The sequence below is a fragment of the Cibotium barometz genome, chromosome 32, assembly GCF_041138505.1.
Source record: "Cibotium barometz isolate CiBa-2024 chromosome 32, ASM4113850v1, whole genome shotgun sequence".
In the NCBI taxonomy this organism is placed as follows: domain Eukaryota; kingdom Viridiplantae; phylum Streptophyta; class Polypodiopsida; order Cyatheales; family Cibotiaceae; genus Cibotium; species Cibotium barometz.
In genome coordinates, this window is record NC_141077.1 from 10,494,072 (window position 1) to 10,507,810 (window position 13,739).

At 40.7% G+C, this 13,739-nt stretch overlaps 1 protein-coding gene and 1 pseudogene across 1 annotated transcript in view; both read right to left on the reverse strand.

The window, feature by feature from the left end:
• LOC147619803 (vesicle-associated membrane protein 721-like) overlaps nt 1-3,668 on the reverse strand; it is a 57,046-nt gene extending 53,378 nt beyond the window's left edge. The window contains exon 1 of the mRNA XM_086825640.1: nt 3,255-3,668. Within this exon, the coding sequence (XP_086681766.1) occupies nt 3,255-3,444 (190 nt within the window). The 5' untranslated portion in view covers nt 3,445-3,668. The remainder of the gene's footprint in view (nt 1-3,254) is intronic.
• A 1,957-nt stretch (nt 3,669-5,625) lies between these two features.
• LOC147619804 (uncharacterized) lies at nt 5,626-6,840 on the reverse strand (annotated as a pseudogene).
• Nucleotides 6,841-13,739: the final 6,899 nt, after the last annotated feature.

Below are 13,739 nucleotides of genomic sequence, written 5' to 3' on the forward strand. Positions count from 1 at the left end.
TTCCGGAACCCTGATTTGCTGGTTGTCCCGTACCTGCTATACTGGCTGCCCATATGGCTGTACCGTCTGGTGAAACAAGTCGACCAGCCCCTGTGAAGGCCTCCACACTGCCCGAGTGCTCAAAACACTGCCCAAGTTGAATACCTATTGGTGGTACACACTCCACGCAATGAATTCCACTGCAATCAACTCATAACGCAAGGTAAACTTCTATGAACCCTTCAGGGGTGTGAGATTCTTGTGTTTGTCTTGGTAAATCTCTATGAACCCTACGTGGGTGTGAGGAACCACGCATGTATCACTTTGTAATGCATATCCTAGTCCTATTGCTTTAGGGAATGGTCCATGCATGACGGTGGGTGGCCAGAGACGAGTAGAGGGAGAGATAATGTAGGCATTGGTGGTTGAAGTCCATCAACAAACAACACTTGTTTGATACTGCTTTCACTGCATTGTGCACAAACATTTGGCTTTGGAAGCCTATGAAGTTTGTAATCTTTTCTACCAAGATAATAAAGTTTATTTGAGAGAGGGACCAATCATTCCGCCTCATTGCAAGTGTATTTTCAGTTTTCAAATTTGCAATCTTGTGATATGTTGTGTTCAATGTTTAAGTGATTTAAGTGTTTTAATACACGTAGTGGTTTGAAAGTGTTCAACCCTGCCCATGGGTATTACATTGGTATCAAAGCACGATTTTCTTTCACTTGGAGCGCAGAAGACGGTCTCATTTGGACACTAGCTATTAGTGCATTTAAATCACTATGGACAACCACACAAGAGGTCAAGAAGTGCCCAACTCTAAAGAGTCTTCTAGTGGAACACACACTTCAAATGTACTACAAGATAGACATGTACATGTAGCTCATGTCAAAGATCATGTATTTGTGGGACAACCGTCCCGAGGAAAACAAGTAGTACAAGAGGAAGAGCCTACAATGCTTAAGGCTGAGATTGCACATATGAAGCGACTTCTATAGGCTACGTTGAAGCAGCTTCTCTAGTCTAAAGCGAATGAGTTAAGCTCTTGCATGTGGACCGCAGGTCCAACAATTTGTGGAGGCCAAGAAAGCTAAATATTTTTGTGATCACACTATGGATTCCATAGCACGGGGTTATCTCGTGAAAGATAATTGCTCATGTGTGGTGTTAGACATGAGGCAAAAGATTATGTAAGAATGCCATTCTCCTCCCTGTAGAGGTATATTGCTCACTACCAGCATGATTGAATAATATTTCTTTTGGCCAAGCATGAGGAAGGATATAGAGGCATAAGGTGAAATTTGAGAGGCAAACGACTCCAGGTTTGCTTTAGCCAATGCCTATTCCCTCCCAGCCATGGGAAAGTATTCCTATGGACTTGCCAAGGACCCAGCACGAAAATGATGCAAATTGGACTATTGTAGACATGTCAAGATTGAATACTCACTCTCACAAGAGTATCTTCTCTCGAAAGATTTTAAAATCTGATTTATCACTTGAAAACCTTCAAAATACAAGCTAAAACTACTACTTTGCTGATTTCACCTTCACGTATGTAGAGAGTAAGGCAATCCAACAATGGAAAACAAGTTCCCGTCGTGCAAAGCACATACCAAGTAACATGGTTGTGCATGGCATAACTCTAGTTCAAATAATCTCCCATCTTTCAAGTCCTTGAACCTTGAAACCTGGTGCCTGCTCCACATAGACCTCCTCTTGAAGATCCTTTTTCAAAAAGTAAATAGGCCATCAACCATGAGCTGCCAAAACAATCAATGATCGTCTGACCTTTTGTTTATCCAAAGTACCATAGGAGTGATACATTGTCTTGAACACCCAATTAACTCCTATGACCTTCCTCTTAGGTATAAGCCAACTCCCTAATGTGAATCCTTTCAATGCCATTAAGCTCACTCTTCATTGCTACTAACCACTCCTTCTCACTCACAACCTCCTTACCTGATTTGTGCTCCCATGATTTGTGTCATCAATGCATAACTAACCAAGTGTATTTCACATTTGTCATTTCAAAGAACGTCTTGGGTTGTCGAAATGTGCAGCGGACGACTAACGCACGTAGGAGACGCATTACCATCGAGCTCCACAAACACCCCCAACAGGCAGGCACTGCAGCATCCCTCCGCCGGGCTCCCATCTCCCGGTGAGCTGCCTCCCAAAACACCGACCGGAGGAGATGATTATGACAAGGTGCCACTCTAGTCTATATATGGCTCTTCAACTTCCCATGCTTCCACTTATGGGATAATCCAAGGCACCTTCTAGCCATAGATCACAAGCTCGAAATCGCCAACCTTCCAACATGGGTGAGGGTGATGAGGTAATTCCAATGAAGGAGATTCTCAATCTTAAGGATATGACCAAGTATGTCCTTTAAGCGCTTGAATTGGTTATTGATCAATGTACTAATGGTCTAGAAATGGCATTTAATACAAATATATGATCAAGTGGAAGGGACACTCTCGACTCAAAGCTACTTGGGAAAATTTACGGTGTCTAAAGAGTCAATTTCCTAGATTCATTTTTATGGAGAGGGGGGAGTATGTACACCGAAGCCTAAAGCGGCTTAACAAGTCTAACTCAAGGTTAGGTTAACTTGAACACTGAGATAGAGCAATTAGGCTAATTATAGATCCCTCTATATGTCACCATTGCCATAGTTCATGGGGGAATTGATCATTTGAGTCTTGAACTTGAGGCCTAGTAGGCACTGAACTACACGTCGACACCTAATAGGTGCGTTTTAGTGGCATCAAATGCCAAGGCTTCAAGCACATGTGAGCTATGTCCTTGGACGCCCCTCCAGCTCGGCCAATGGGTGGTGATCTTGATGGGGCTCACTCTCATCTTATTGCTTGGAAATGTTATGCCCAAAGCTCCTTCCAAAATTGACACGGGAGAAGGTCTAAATCAAGCTGCAGGGTGAGGCCATGGCTGCATATGCTAAGAAGTAGCACTAGAGAGGTTGGGTATTCTAACTATGGTCGTGTATAGAATATGGTATTGGGTCGTGCATCATGTCCAGGAAATACCCTAAATTTGATTACGGCCTTACAATGGTGCATCATGCAGGTCTAAATCAATATGGTGAGCCGGATCAAGCGACTTTTCAGCAAATGCTGATGATATTGTACGCCTATAATCAGATTGAGACAACTGAAAAAACGGGGAAAAAAGAGGAAATGCTGATGATATTGTACGCCTATAATCAGATTGAGACAACTGAAAAAAGCCTTAAAAAAAGAGGAACTTACTGAAGCCATCCTCAACGAGGTAGTTGAAGGTGTGCTGGTCACAGGTGTAGGTGAACTTGTTGTTGTTTGGCGGGAGCTTCTGGAGGCACTGGGCGGCGATGGTGCTGAAGTTGCCTGTGAAGTGGGAGTAGTCCGCCAGGACCACGCTGCCCCGGGCCACAAAACTGTAGATCAGCGACTGCTGGCCCATTTCCGAAGGGATTTTCTGCTAGTGCTGTTGAAGAGAGATGGTAAATAGAGTACAGAGAGACGGAAATGCAGCGAGGTCACTGCTTTCTCCGACGGAAGAGGTCGGATCGGACAGGAGCAGAAGCACCAGCGGGAGGGTTTTTTTTGGGGGCGTGCGGATCCAACTGTTACCCGCCAACACGGGCGCAAAAGGAGCTTTTTCAATGCGGTAAGAGTCCTTCAAACCCCAAAGTTTCCAGCTGGCCGAAGACAAATTTATCTCCTTTCGGGAAACTCTTTTTTTTTTTTTTCAAAGCCCTTCAACCCTTCTAGAAAAAGCCTTTTAGGCTCCACGATTTTGAAAATTTCACTAACTTTTAAACATAAACATATATATATTTTGAAGGTCAATCTGGTTTATGGCCTTCAAAATTGAAGGTTAAGGTAGGCCTTCAAATTTCAACCTTGGAGGGGAGCACTCCTTTCTATTTTCTTTGGAAAAAAAAACACCCTAACTTTCTTTTAAAAAATCACACTATTGTTGTATTTTTTTATATCCCCTCAATTCCTTTTAGAAAAATCTTTCAAGTGTCATTTTGAGTTTTCAACCAACTACTCAGCCAACCCTTTCCCAAACATTATGCCCTTACCTTTCAAAGCCAACAAAAAGTGGTTAAACCCAAGCATTTTTAAATGCAAATTACATGTAAATTTTTAATGGGCGTTTGAAACGTACACATGTGTTTGTGATGGCCCCCAAATATCAAGCTTGAAACCTATTCTTTTAACTTTCATGCCCTAATGTAGATTGTATGTGATCCATGGTTGACTTTCAAAAACCTTTGTGTGTGTGTGTGTGTGTGTGTGTGTGTGTGTGTGTGTGTGTGTGTGTGTGTGTGTGAGAGAGAGAGAGAGAGAGAGAGAGAGAGAGAGAGCAGATAAAAGATCAAAAGCACCAAAATCATATTTCACAAAAATTGAATTGTAGATTTGATATAACAAAATACTGATAAAGTAACAAAAGGGAGTCCAAGGAGCCCACAAGCTATCCACCACAAGTTAGAACCAAGAATATTGGGAATACACGTGTCAAAGGTAGGTAGGTAGTTGTTATTATCCATGTTAAGGACAAGAGGAAGTAAAGTTATTATCCATCTCAATAGGCATAAACTCAAAGCAAGGTTCATACTTGATTAGTTATGGAAGGAATGGCATTTGTGGTCATTGTGCCATTATACACGCTTAGAGAGGAAGAGAACATAAACGGAAGAAAGCAATGCATCTGGCATCATGCTTATAAAATGGATTCTTTATACCACCTGAACATAGAGATTAGTGATTTATTGCATCTCGTATCATGCTCATGGCATGGATTCTTTATACCGCTTGAATATAGTAGTGATTAGCAATTTATTACCATTTTTTAATGCTCTTGATAACATATCACTTAGGCAAAGATTACAAGTAAAGCATAGGTGGCATTTTGGTGATGAATTGTAGCCAAAGGTATTTGCTGTAGTGCCATATGCTATTTGTGCCATATGCTATTTGTAGCCAAAGGTATTTGCTGTAGTGCCATATGCTATTTGTGGAGTAAGAGAAATCTCCATTAAATGGGAGCATCCAATATATGGAATCTACTTTTGGAAAACACATTTTCCAAAAAAAAAAGATTTTCTTTTATTGAAAACGTTCGTGCTCTCTTAGCGCCCAAAAAAAAAGGATTCCGCAACACGATACGTCTTCCTCTCCCTCAGATCAAATTATCGCAGACATGCATAAATCATCACATTCCCTCTCTCTCTTTGCACCATCGATCTGTCTCTGTCTCTATCTCTCATGCACATGGGGCTAGTGCCCAGTCTGAAAATGAGATGCACCAGGCTTTTATAGCATGCATGTAAGTCTCTACAGTGTTCGGGAAATTTTTAAAACCAAAACAGGCACAAATCCTTTTACATTAAACGAATTCCAACAAACTATAAAACACACTCGGCATTAGCCTTTTGGTACCAAATCAAAATAGTCATTTTCCTTTTCCCTTTGAACATAAACCTATATTGTTCCTTTTTCATCAAAGAGTAAATCTTTCAAGTTGCATCAAGATGTACAATATTATAAGGGCTTGAAAGATGTAGAACCTTACCGAGAATATTCAATTACAAAAAGGGATGATATGGTAGAAAAACTACCAAACAAAAGATTACAAAAGTAGATACAGCATACTTATCAAATAAAAAAGATGCCTATGCGCTTTGCTTTTCCAAATCTCCATGGCCTCAACAAAATCCATTGTCTCTTCCCCTTCGATTACAATCTTCAACAAGGCAATCCAAGCTATTGATTTCCATCCTATTACGCCACTTTGTTTTGATTTTTGTTCGAGAGCTGAAACCTCGTTCTCACACATGGCAATGCTACAACATTGCACTAGAGCAACCTTGGCAACACACGATACATTAGGATATGTTTCACTCCACATTTCATTGCTTGCCAAAACTGATGTCAATTCCACCAAATTCATTCTTGCATAATCCACAGCTGCTTGGCATTTAAACATTCTAAACTCTTTCTTGAATGATTCTCCATCAATAATAGGAGAAAACATTTTACCATTAACAACTTTTGACACTCCATAGAATGAAGCAATGTTGTCACATTCTGTATTGCCAAAATCTTTGAGCAACTTCTCATGAGTGGGGTGTTGAGCTGGAACGAGAATTTTAATGCAACTCAACACGGAGTTATCTGCAAACCTCTTTTCCAAATTGTCACATATTTTCTTTGAAAAAATAAATTGAAAAGTTAAGGCATTATGCAAGTCCACACCATCAAGATCACATTTGATTTGTTGACCATAGAACATATCACCTTTTAAGGATGAGTGCAATGCATGCAAAAATCCATCTTCAGGTCCATAATCAGGCATTATGGGATAACCTCCTATGCCTAGTTGAGAGGCATTCATATCTATAACCCTTTCTTCAATAAACTCCTCTTGGATACATAGAATAGTATTTCTTACCACCCCTTGGATGGTGGTCACGTCTACATAATCCTTTTGAAACTTTTGACTTAGAGTAGTCAATTTTCCCAAAATATCTGCAAGAAAGTGCATGGCATACATACATTCAAATGTACTCAACATTGCATATAGATTCACACGCTCTTCCTTTAAAATTACCAATAAGGCATCCATTGATTTGCACATCCTTGCTAATTTCATAAATGCATTGCATTTTTATTGTTTCGCAATCCATCTCTTCTTGAAGAGCTTTCAACCCTTCCACTCTATTGGAACTACTAGAAAAGTAGTTTGCAATTGCATTTATCAATTCATAGCATAGAGAAGTTTTTTAGAAACATCTGATGTTGCTAAATTTGTGCGATGGGCTACACAATGAACGGAAGTTAACATAGGATTTAACTTTTTAAGAAGTGTGGCAACACCTCTCTTTCTTCCAATCATAGTTGCACAACCATCTGATCCAAATGCTATCAACTTTGTTAAATCTAAATCAACTTTTTGCAACTCGTCCAAAATGGCACTGTACACACCTTGAGCCGTACTATCATTAGTACAAACCATTCCATAAAATGTTGTTTGAGGTACACATCCTGCTTCTAAGTAGGAAAGATATATGATCATGTGATGGTGAATGGATATATTGGTGGATTCATCCACCATTACTCCAAACCATGGACTCAACTTTACCTTTGTGAGTGTGTTATCCATGATACATTTTGAAATGCAAAAATGTCATATCCGCACAACTTTTATCATCATTATATAAACTTGTCAAGCATTTTGTATCCACATCTTTCAAAAGCTCTAGTAAAGATGGAAAAAGTGCAAATGACAAGTTATTTTTAGCAATGAAGTATGCACTTTTAAACAAAGTAAGCAAGGCATCATCTTGTGACTCATGCATTCTTCTCATTCCTTGACCAAATAACTTCGCATTCCTTGCATCTCGATGGCATGGTGTTTTTTTTTAACGCCAACTTCCTTTTAATATCATTTTGATGCCAGCACCAAGTTCCTCCTCGACTTCACCTAAAGTAGCAAAACCGTAATTTCAACCGGCTGAGTGTTAAGCTGAGACACCACTTTCCCACACACTGAGTCTCTAGAATGCGCCAGACAAACCGCCCTTCAGCTGTCACTTTGTAACCTTGATCGGGAATGTAAAAAAAAAAACCTTAATCAAACGTTCGAGCCCCTCACTAACTAATTAATTGGTGAAAAGAATTTGGTGCCCATATTCACATTGCAAAGGATATCCAATGTAACCATGTGAGGGATACCAACTGACTATAGAAGGCAAGTTATCTTATAAATAAAGGTTAAAGCTGATATGTGTGTATGCATACTCACACACACATGTGTGTATGTAAGCATGTGTGTGTATGTAAGCATATGTACATTATATATAAATAATGTATATACGTGTATGTACACATGTGTATATATGTATATACATACATACGTGCATGCATGTGCATGTACACACACACGTATACATATATGTGTATATGCATACATGTATACATATATGTATGTATGTATATATATATATATGGGTGAAAGCAGGTTAACGCACTACATGTATTATGGTAGTTAGCAGTTTTATTAGTTTTATGCTAGCTACATCATATTATTTCATGTCATAAGTATTATAACTCTTATGAATAGTCTTAATGGTGCATTTATGTCTAAAAAAGCTATGTAGCATAGATAGGTACATATAGAATTTTACTATGCATGATAAAGCCAATATAATGCATGCTAGCTAGCATTGTCCATGGACATGCTATTTTGTGCACGTTAACATGCTTTTATCCATGTATATATGTATGTGTATGTATGTATATGTGTGTGTGTGTGTGTATTTATGTTTATGTATATATGTGTGTGTGGGTATGTGTATGTATAAATGTATATATATGTATGTGTACACATATATACACGCATATGTACATACATATACATATTTATATGCAATGTATGTGCACATACACCTATGGTGTATATGTGCGTGTCTATGTGAAAATGTATGTACGTGTGTATGTATGTAATGTATGCACACACACACATATGGTATGCATATGTGTGTTTATATGTACACACACATATACATTTTGTGTGTACACATATGATAGAATGTGCAGTGGAAGAAGGGAAAGTGGAAACACAGGAGAGAGAGTGAGAGAGAGAGATGGAGAGGAAACACAGGTGAGAACCTGCTCTCAATATCATCACCAAAAGGAATACCTGTCCCGAGCAAGAGGGGAGAACCTCATATGTGAGGGACTGTAGCTAGACAAGCAGCGAGTAATGAGGGAGGCATGCCGGCTATATATATGCCTACATGAAGGCAGCCGACTAGAGATAAAGTGCCTCCACGATTGGGAAAATACCCAGGACCATAAAATGGGGAGTAAATATGGGTAAAATATATGTGGGGTGACCAGTCCCTCAAACTAACATGGTCAGTCCTAGAGGCTAAAATAGGACACCAAATAGGAAGCCAGCAAGTAGGGGATGATGTCTAACACAACCTCTCAGCACCGGATGTTGAGTGAACTCCAAGAAGCCAGAGACGCCGTCCTTGATCAAAGATGAAAGACTACAAAAACAGGTACAAAGAAAGCTCCACAAGCAATCTCCTCATCAACTCAGCTACAAAAGTATATTTTTTGAGCCGAGTATCTCAAACATAGGTGGGTACCTTGAGATGGCCATTTAGAAATGTTGCCTTTACATCCATTTACAATACCGACCACTTCCCATGAGTGATCAAGGGTAGTATTATGATGTCCGAATAGTGGTCAATCTAGCTTGGGGACGAATGTCTCCTAAAAATCGACCCATGCAAAACCCTTCACCATGAGCCTTGTACTTATCCACTACTTGGCCTTCCAAACCCACTCGGTGCCAATAACCTTCCATTTTGTAGGATAATCCATAAGATCCCAAGTGTGGTTTCTCAAAATTGAGTTAAACTATGACTCCATGGCCCCCCCTCTAGTTCAGATATGCTAATGCTTCCTCCAAGTTGGCTAGTTGGTTGGCTCCTGTACTTTCATTATCTTAACCACCATCAAGGCCATATTGATAATGTGAGTGGAGGCCCTCTTCTACTCCTCTATTCTCTTGGATTTATGAAAATTTGTTGGCTCTTTTGTGATGCCGATAGAGCTTTCCCATCCAAGAGCCGCTTCACTCATTTAGAAAATGGCCCCTTACGGGGTATTGTAGGCTTCTCTTTATCATTTGATGAATCTACCTCTTGTGGATTTTATGCTATCACTGGTGGTTGTGTCTACATGGCTACTTCTTCATTCAAGGATAATGTGGACGGTGTCCTCACCTCCACCTAACGAGGCTATTTTTTAAACACCACATCACGAGACTGACAATTATCTTCTTTACCTCCTCCTAACCCTTTGACTCCATACTATACCCCAAGAAGATACACTTTCTGCTCTTGGAATCCCACTTGGTTTTGGATGAGTCTAGAACATGCACAAAATAGTCACATATAAATATCTTGAAATATCCAATTGAGGGTTTATTACCTAAATAAGCTTCTTGAGGTGTCATGCCCTTCAATGCATGTGTAACTCCTAAAAGGATTTGTCGTAGCCCAAAAAGAATTCTGTAATCCTTTGCCTTTGAGCATACAATGTGCCATCTCCATAACTGTGTGATTCTTGTGCTTTGCAACACCATTCTGACGGAGAATTAACAATTGTCAAATCTCTCTTGATCCCGTGCTCCTTGCAATATGCATTGAACTCACTTGTGAATTCTCCTCCTTAATCTGTTCGAAACTCTTTTGCCTCTTTCGTATCTCATTCTCCACTAAGCTATGCAATATTTTAAACTTTCCAATAGCTTCAGCTCTACTCATGGGGCCTAAGCTTTTGTGACTTATAGGCTATTAGCCTCCCATCTTGCATAAGGATTCTGTCAACTGCAAAGCTACTTGCATTAGTGAGATCACCTTGAAAACCTTGCTAAATTATGGCATTTTCAGCATAAGATTGGTTACCAAAGGTATTCTTGAGTTTGTTAAATGCACTTTGACACATCGGCCTTCAGTTGAAGGGCCTATCTTTCTTTAGAAGAGCTATCAAAGGCAAAGCAATCTTGGCATATGGATGTATATGCGATAACATCATGTCAATCAAAGAAAAACTCAAACTTCTTTTATTGTTTTTGGTTTTAGCCAATCTATAACAACTTGTACCATAGCAGGGTTAGCTGAAGTACTATCCTTGGATGTAATAAACCCAAGTATTCTATGTGATCAGTGTGGAAAAGGTGCATTTACTCTGTTTGGCAAAGAGTTTGTGCCTCCTTAAGTTGTCTAAGGCTTTTTGGACATGCTTTCCATGATCGGCTATACATTCTTGGATTAAACTAAGATATCATCAAAGAATACTAAAACAAAATCATCTAGATGCTCTTTGAAGATTTCTTGCATTAGCTGATTGAAAGTTGCATGTGCGTTGGTCAATCCAAAAGGCATAATATGAACTCATAGTGTCTATATCTGGCATTGAATATTGTCTTTGGTCTATCTTATTCCTTGATTCAGATCTAGTAATATCCAGCCCTTAAATTAATTTTGGTGAATTATTGTGCACCATGCACCCATGTAGTCAATGCATAGCCTTAGAGTTATGTCCTATATAAGTTTTAATGAATGAGTTTATCTGCACTAATAGTTGCCACTTTGTATATCAAAGGGTGTCTATGTACGTGCATGAGAGAGAGAGAGATGGATGTAGGGAGATAGAGATAGAGGAAGAGAGAGAGAGAGGAAGAGAGAGATAAAGGAAGAGAGGGATTGTTAGATATCCGTAACGCCGCTACGGGCATTACCACAAGAGGGGACGGCCTCTGGCTCACCACCCACCAGCCATAGAGGAAGAATGAGGATTGCCCCTCATCCCCCAGGCTATATAGTGTGTGGCCTGCCGTCCACACTAGCCTGGCCGCCCATGACTCCGCATGGGCGTCCGGTTTGCCGTCGGTCACAGGCATTACAGCCTACGTGACATTACCCCCCCCTTAAGAAGAGTTTTCGTCCTCGAAAACAAACTGGGGAAACCTTTTGGAAATTGCACTACGGCGTTCCCAGGTAGCTACCTCCTCATCCCTATCTGTCCATTTAACAAGTACCTCCTGGTACACTTTATGTCGGGTCTGTCTATCACGATACTGTAGAATCTTTTCAGGTTCATGTGGTATCTTTGGTGGCTCTATCAAGTCCACCAAAATCTCTGGAGAAACTGCGTTCTCTAACTCGTGAACTGATTTCTTCAGTTTACTGACATGGAAGACAAGATGGTGGACTTGAGAACTCTGCGGTAACTCAAGTTTATATGCTACGTCCCCAATCTTCTTAAGGATTTTAAAAGGACCACAATATCTTGGAGAAAGTTTATCACACTTTCCCGTTTTCATGGTTTCTGACTGCGCAGGAACCTTGAGGAATACAAAGTCACCTTCTGCAAAGGTCACCTTTCTTCGTCCTTTATCCGCATAAGTTTTAGCGCGATCCTGAGCGCTACGAATTCTCTCACGTGCGGCTCTGAGCATATCATTCATATCTTCAAGGAAATCCTTGACAGATTGAATCTTCTCCTTTTCTAGGCCTACAGCCATTGGAGATCTCGGCTGGAATCCATACATTAACATGAATGGTGTAAATCCAGTTGCTGAGTGTTTGGAGCTGTTATAGGCAAACTCCAGTAAGGGTAAGTACTCTTCCCAATTAGATTGCTTCTTACTAACATAAGAACGCAACATATCCTCTAGAATTTGGTTAACTCTTTCAGTTTGACCATCAGACTCCGGATGATCTGCTGTACTCATACTCAGAGTAGTATCCAGCTTTTTGAAGACTTCCCTCCAAAAATGACTGTTGAACTTTCTATCTCTATCCGACACTATATCTGCGGGCAGGCCATATAGCTTGTAGAGATGTTCAATAAAGAGTTTTGCCAACTCTGGCGTTTTAACAGTTTTCTTCGTGGCAATAAACTTTGCCATTTTAGTTAACCTGTCCACTACCACCCACACCGAGTCATTCCCTCGACTTGTCTTGGGTAAACCAGTAATGAAATCCATGGAAATGCTTTCCCATTTCCCTTGAGGAATCTCCAGCGGATGGAGTAGTCCTCCAACCTTAAGACGTTCATGTTTATTGACTTGGCACTTATTGCATTTCAGCACATAAGTCTGGACGTCCTTAAACAAACTAGGCCAATAAAACTGTCTTTTTACTAGTGCATAGGTCTTTTGAATCCCGGGATGACCCGCACTTGGACTATCATGACTTTCTTTAAGAATTTGGGCCCGAAAGTCACCAATAGTTGGTACACATATTCTACCCTTGTAGAGTAAGTACCCGTCGTCAATGGAGTAATTAGCCGCTACGGGCGTTACCACAAGAGGGGACGGCCTCTGGCTCACCACCCAGCCATAGAGGAAGAATGAGGATTGCCCCTCATCCCCCAGGCTATATAGTGTGTGGCATGCCGTCCACACTAGCCTGGCCGCCCATGACTCCGCATGGGCGTCCTCTCCCACTGAACCCCGGATATGGCCATCCGGTCTGCCGTCGGTCACAGGCATTACAGCCTACGTGACAGGGATAGAGGAAGGTAGACATAGACAGAGACATAGACATAGACAGAGAGAGAGAGAGAGAGAGAGAGAGAGAGAGAGAGAGAGAGAGAGAGAGAGAGAGAGAGAGAGAGAGAGAGAGAAGAGAGAGAGAGAGGATGAGGAGAGTGTAAAAGGAGAAGAGAGAGAGATAGGATGAGGAGAGTGTAAAAAGGCATCTACAATAAAAGGAGAGAGGTAGATGGAGAAGAGAGAGAGATACATATAGGACTAGGAGAATGTAAAAAGGCATCTACAAAATAAAAGGATAGAAAAAGACTTATTGGGGCCTCCTCTGAGACAATACCTCACCAAGTAGTTATCCCATCGATCTTCCAAGGCTCGACTGGTGGGAAAGACCCCTCTTTGAGAAATTAAGACGATTCCACTCGTTGTTGTGAGACCTAAGTAACTCCTAAGCTGATGAATTTTCCTTATCTTAAGGGCATCTACAATAAAAGGGCAGCATAAGACTCATTCTAGGGGCAGAGTAACTTCCTTCGGGGGTCTCCCTTGACAATATCTTACAACGTGGCTATCTCATTGATCTTTTGAGGCTCCTAGGAAAGTCCTCTCATTGAGAAATGTAGGCGATTCCACTCGTTGAGACCTAAGCAACTCCTAAGCCGATGAAT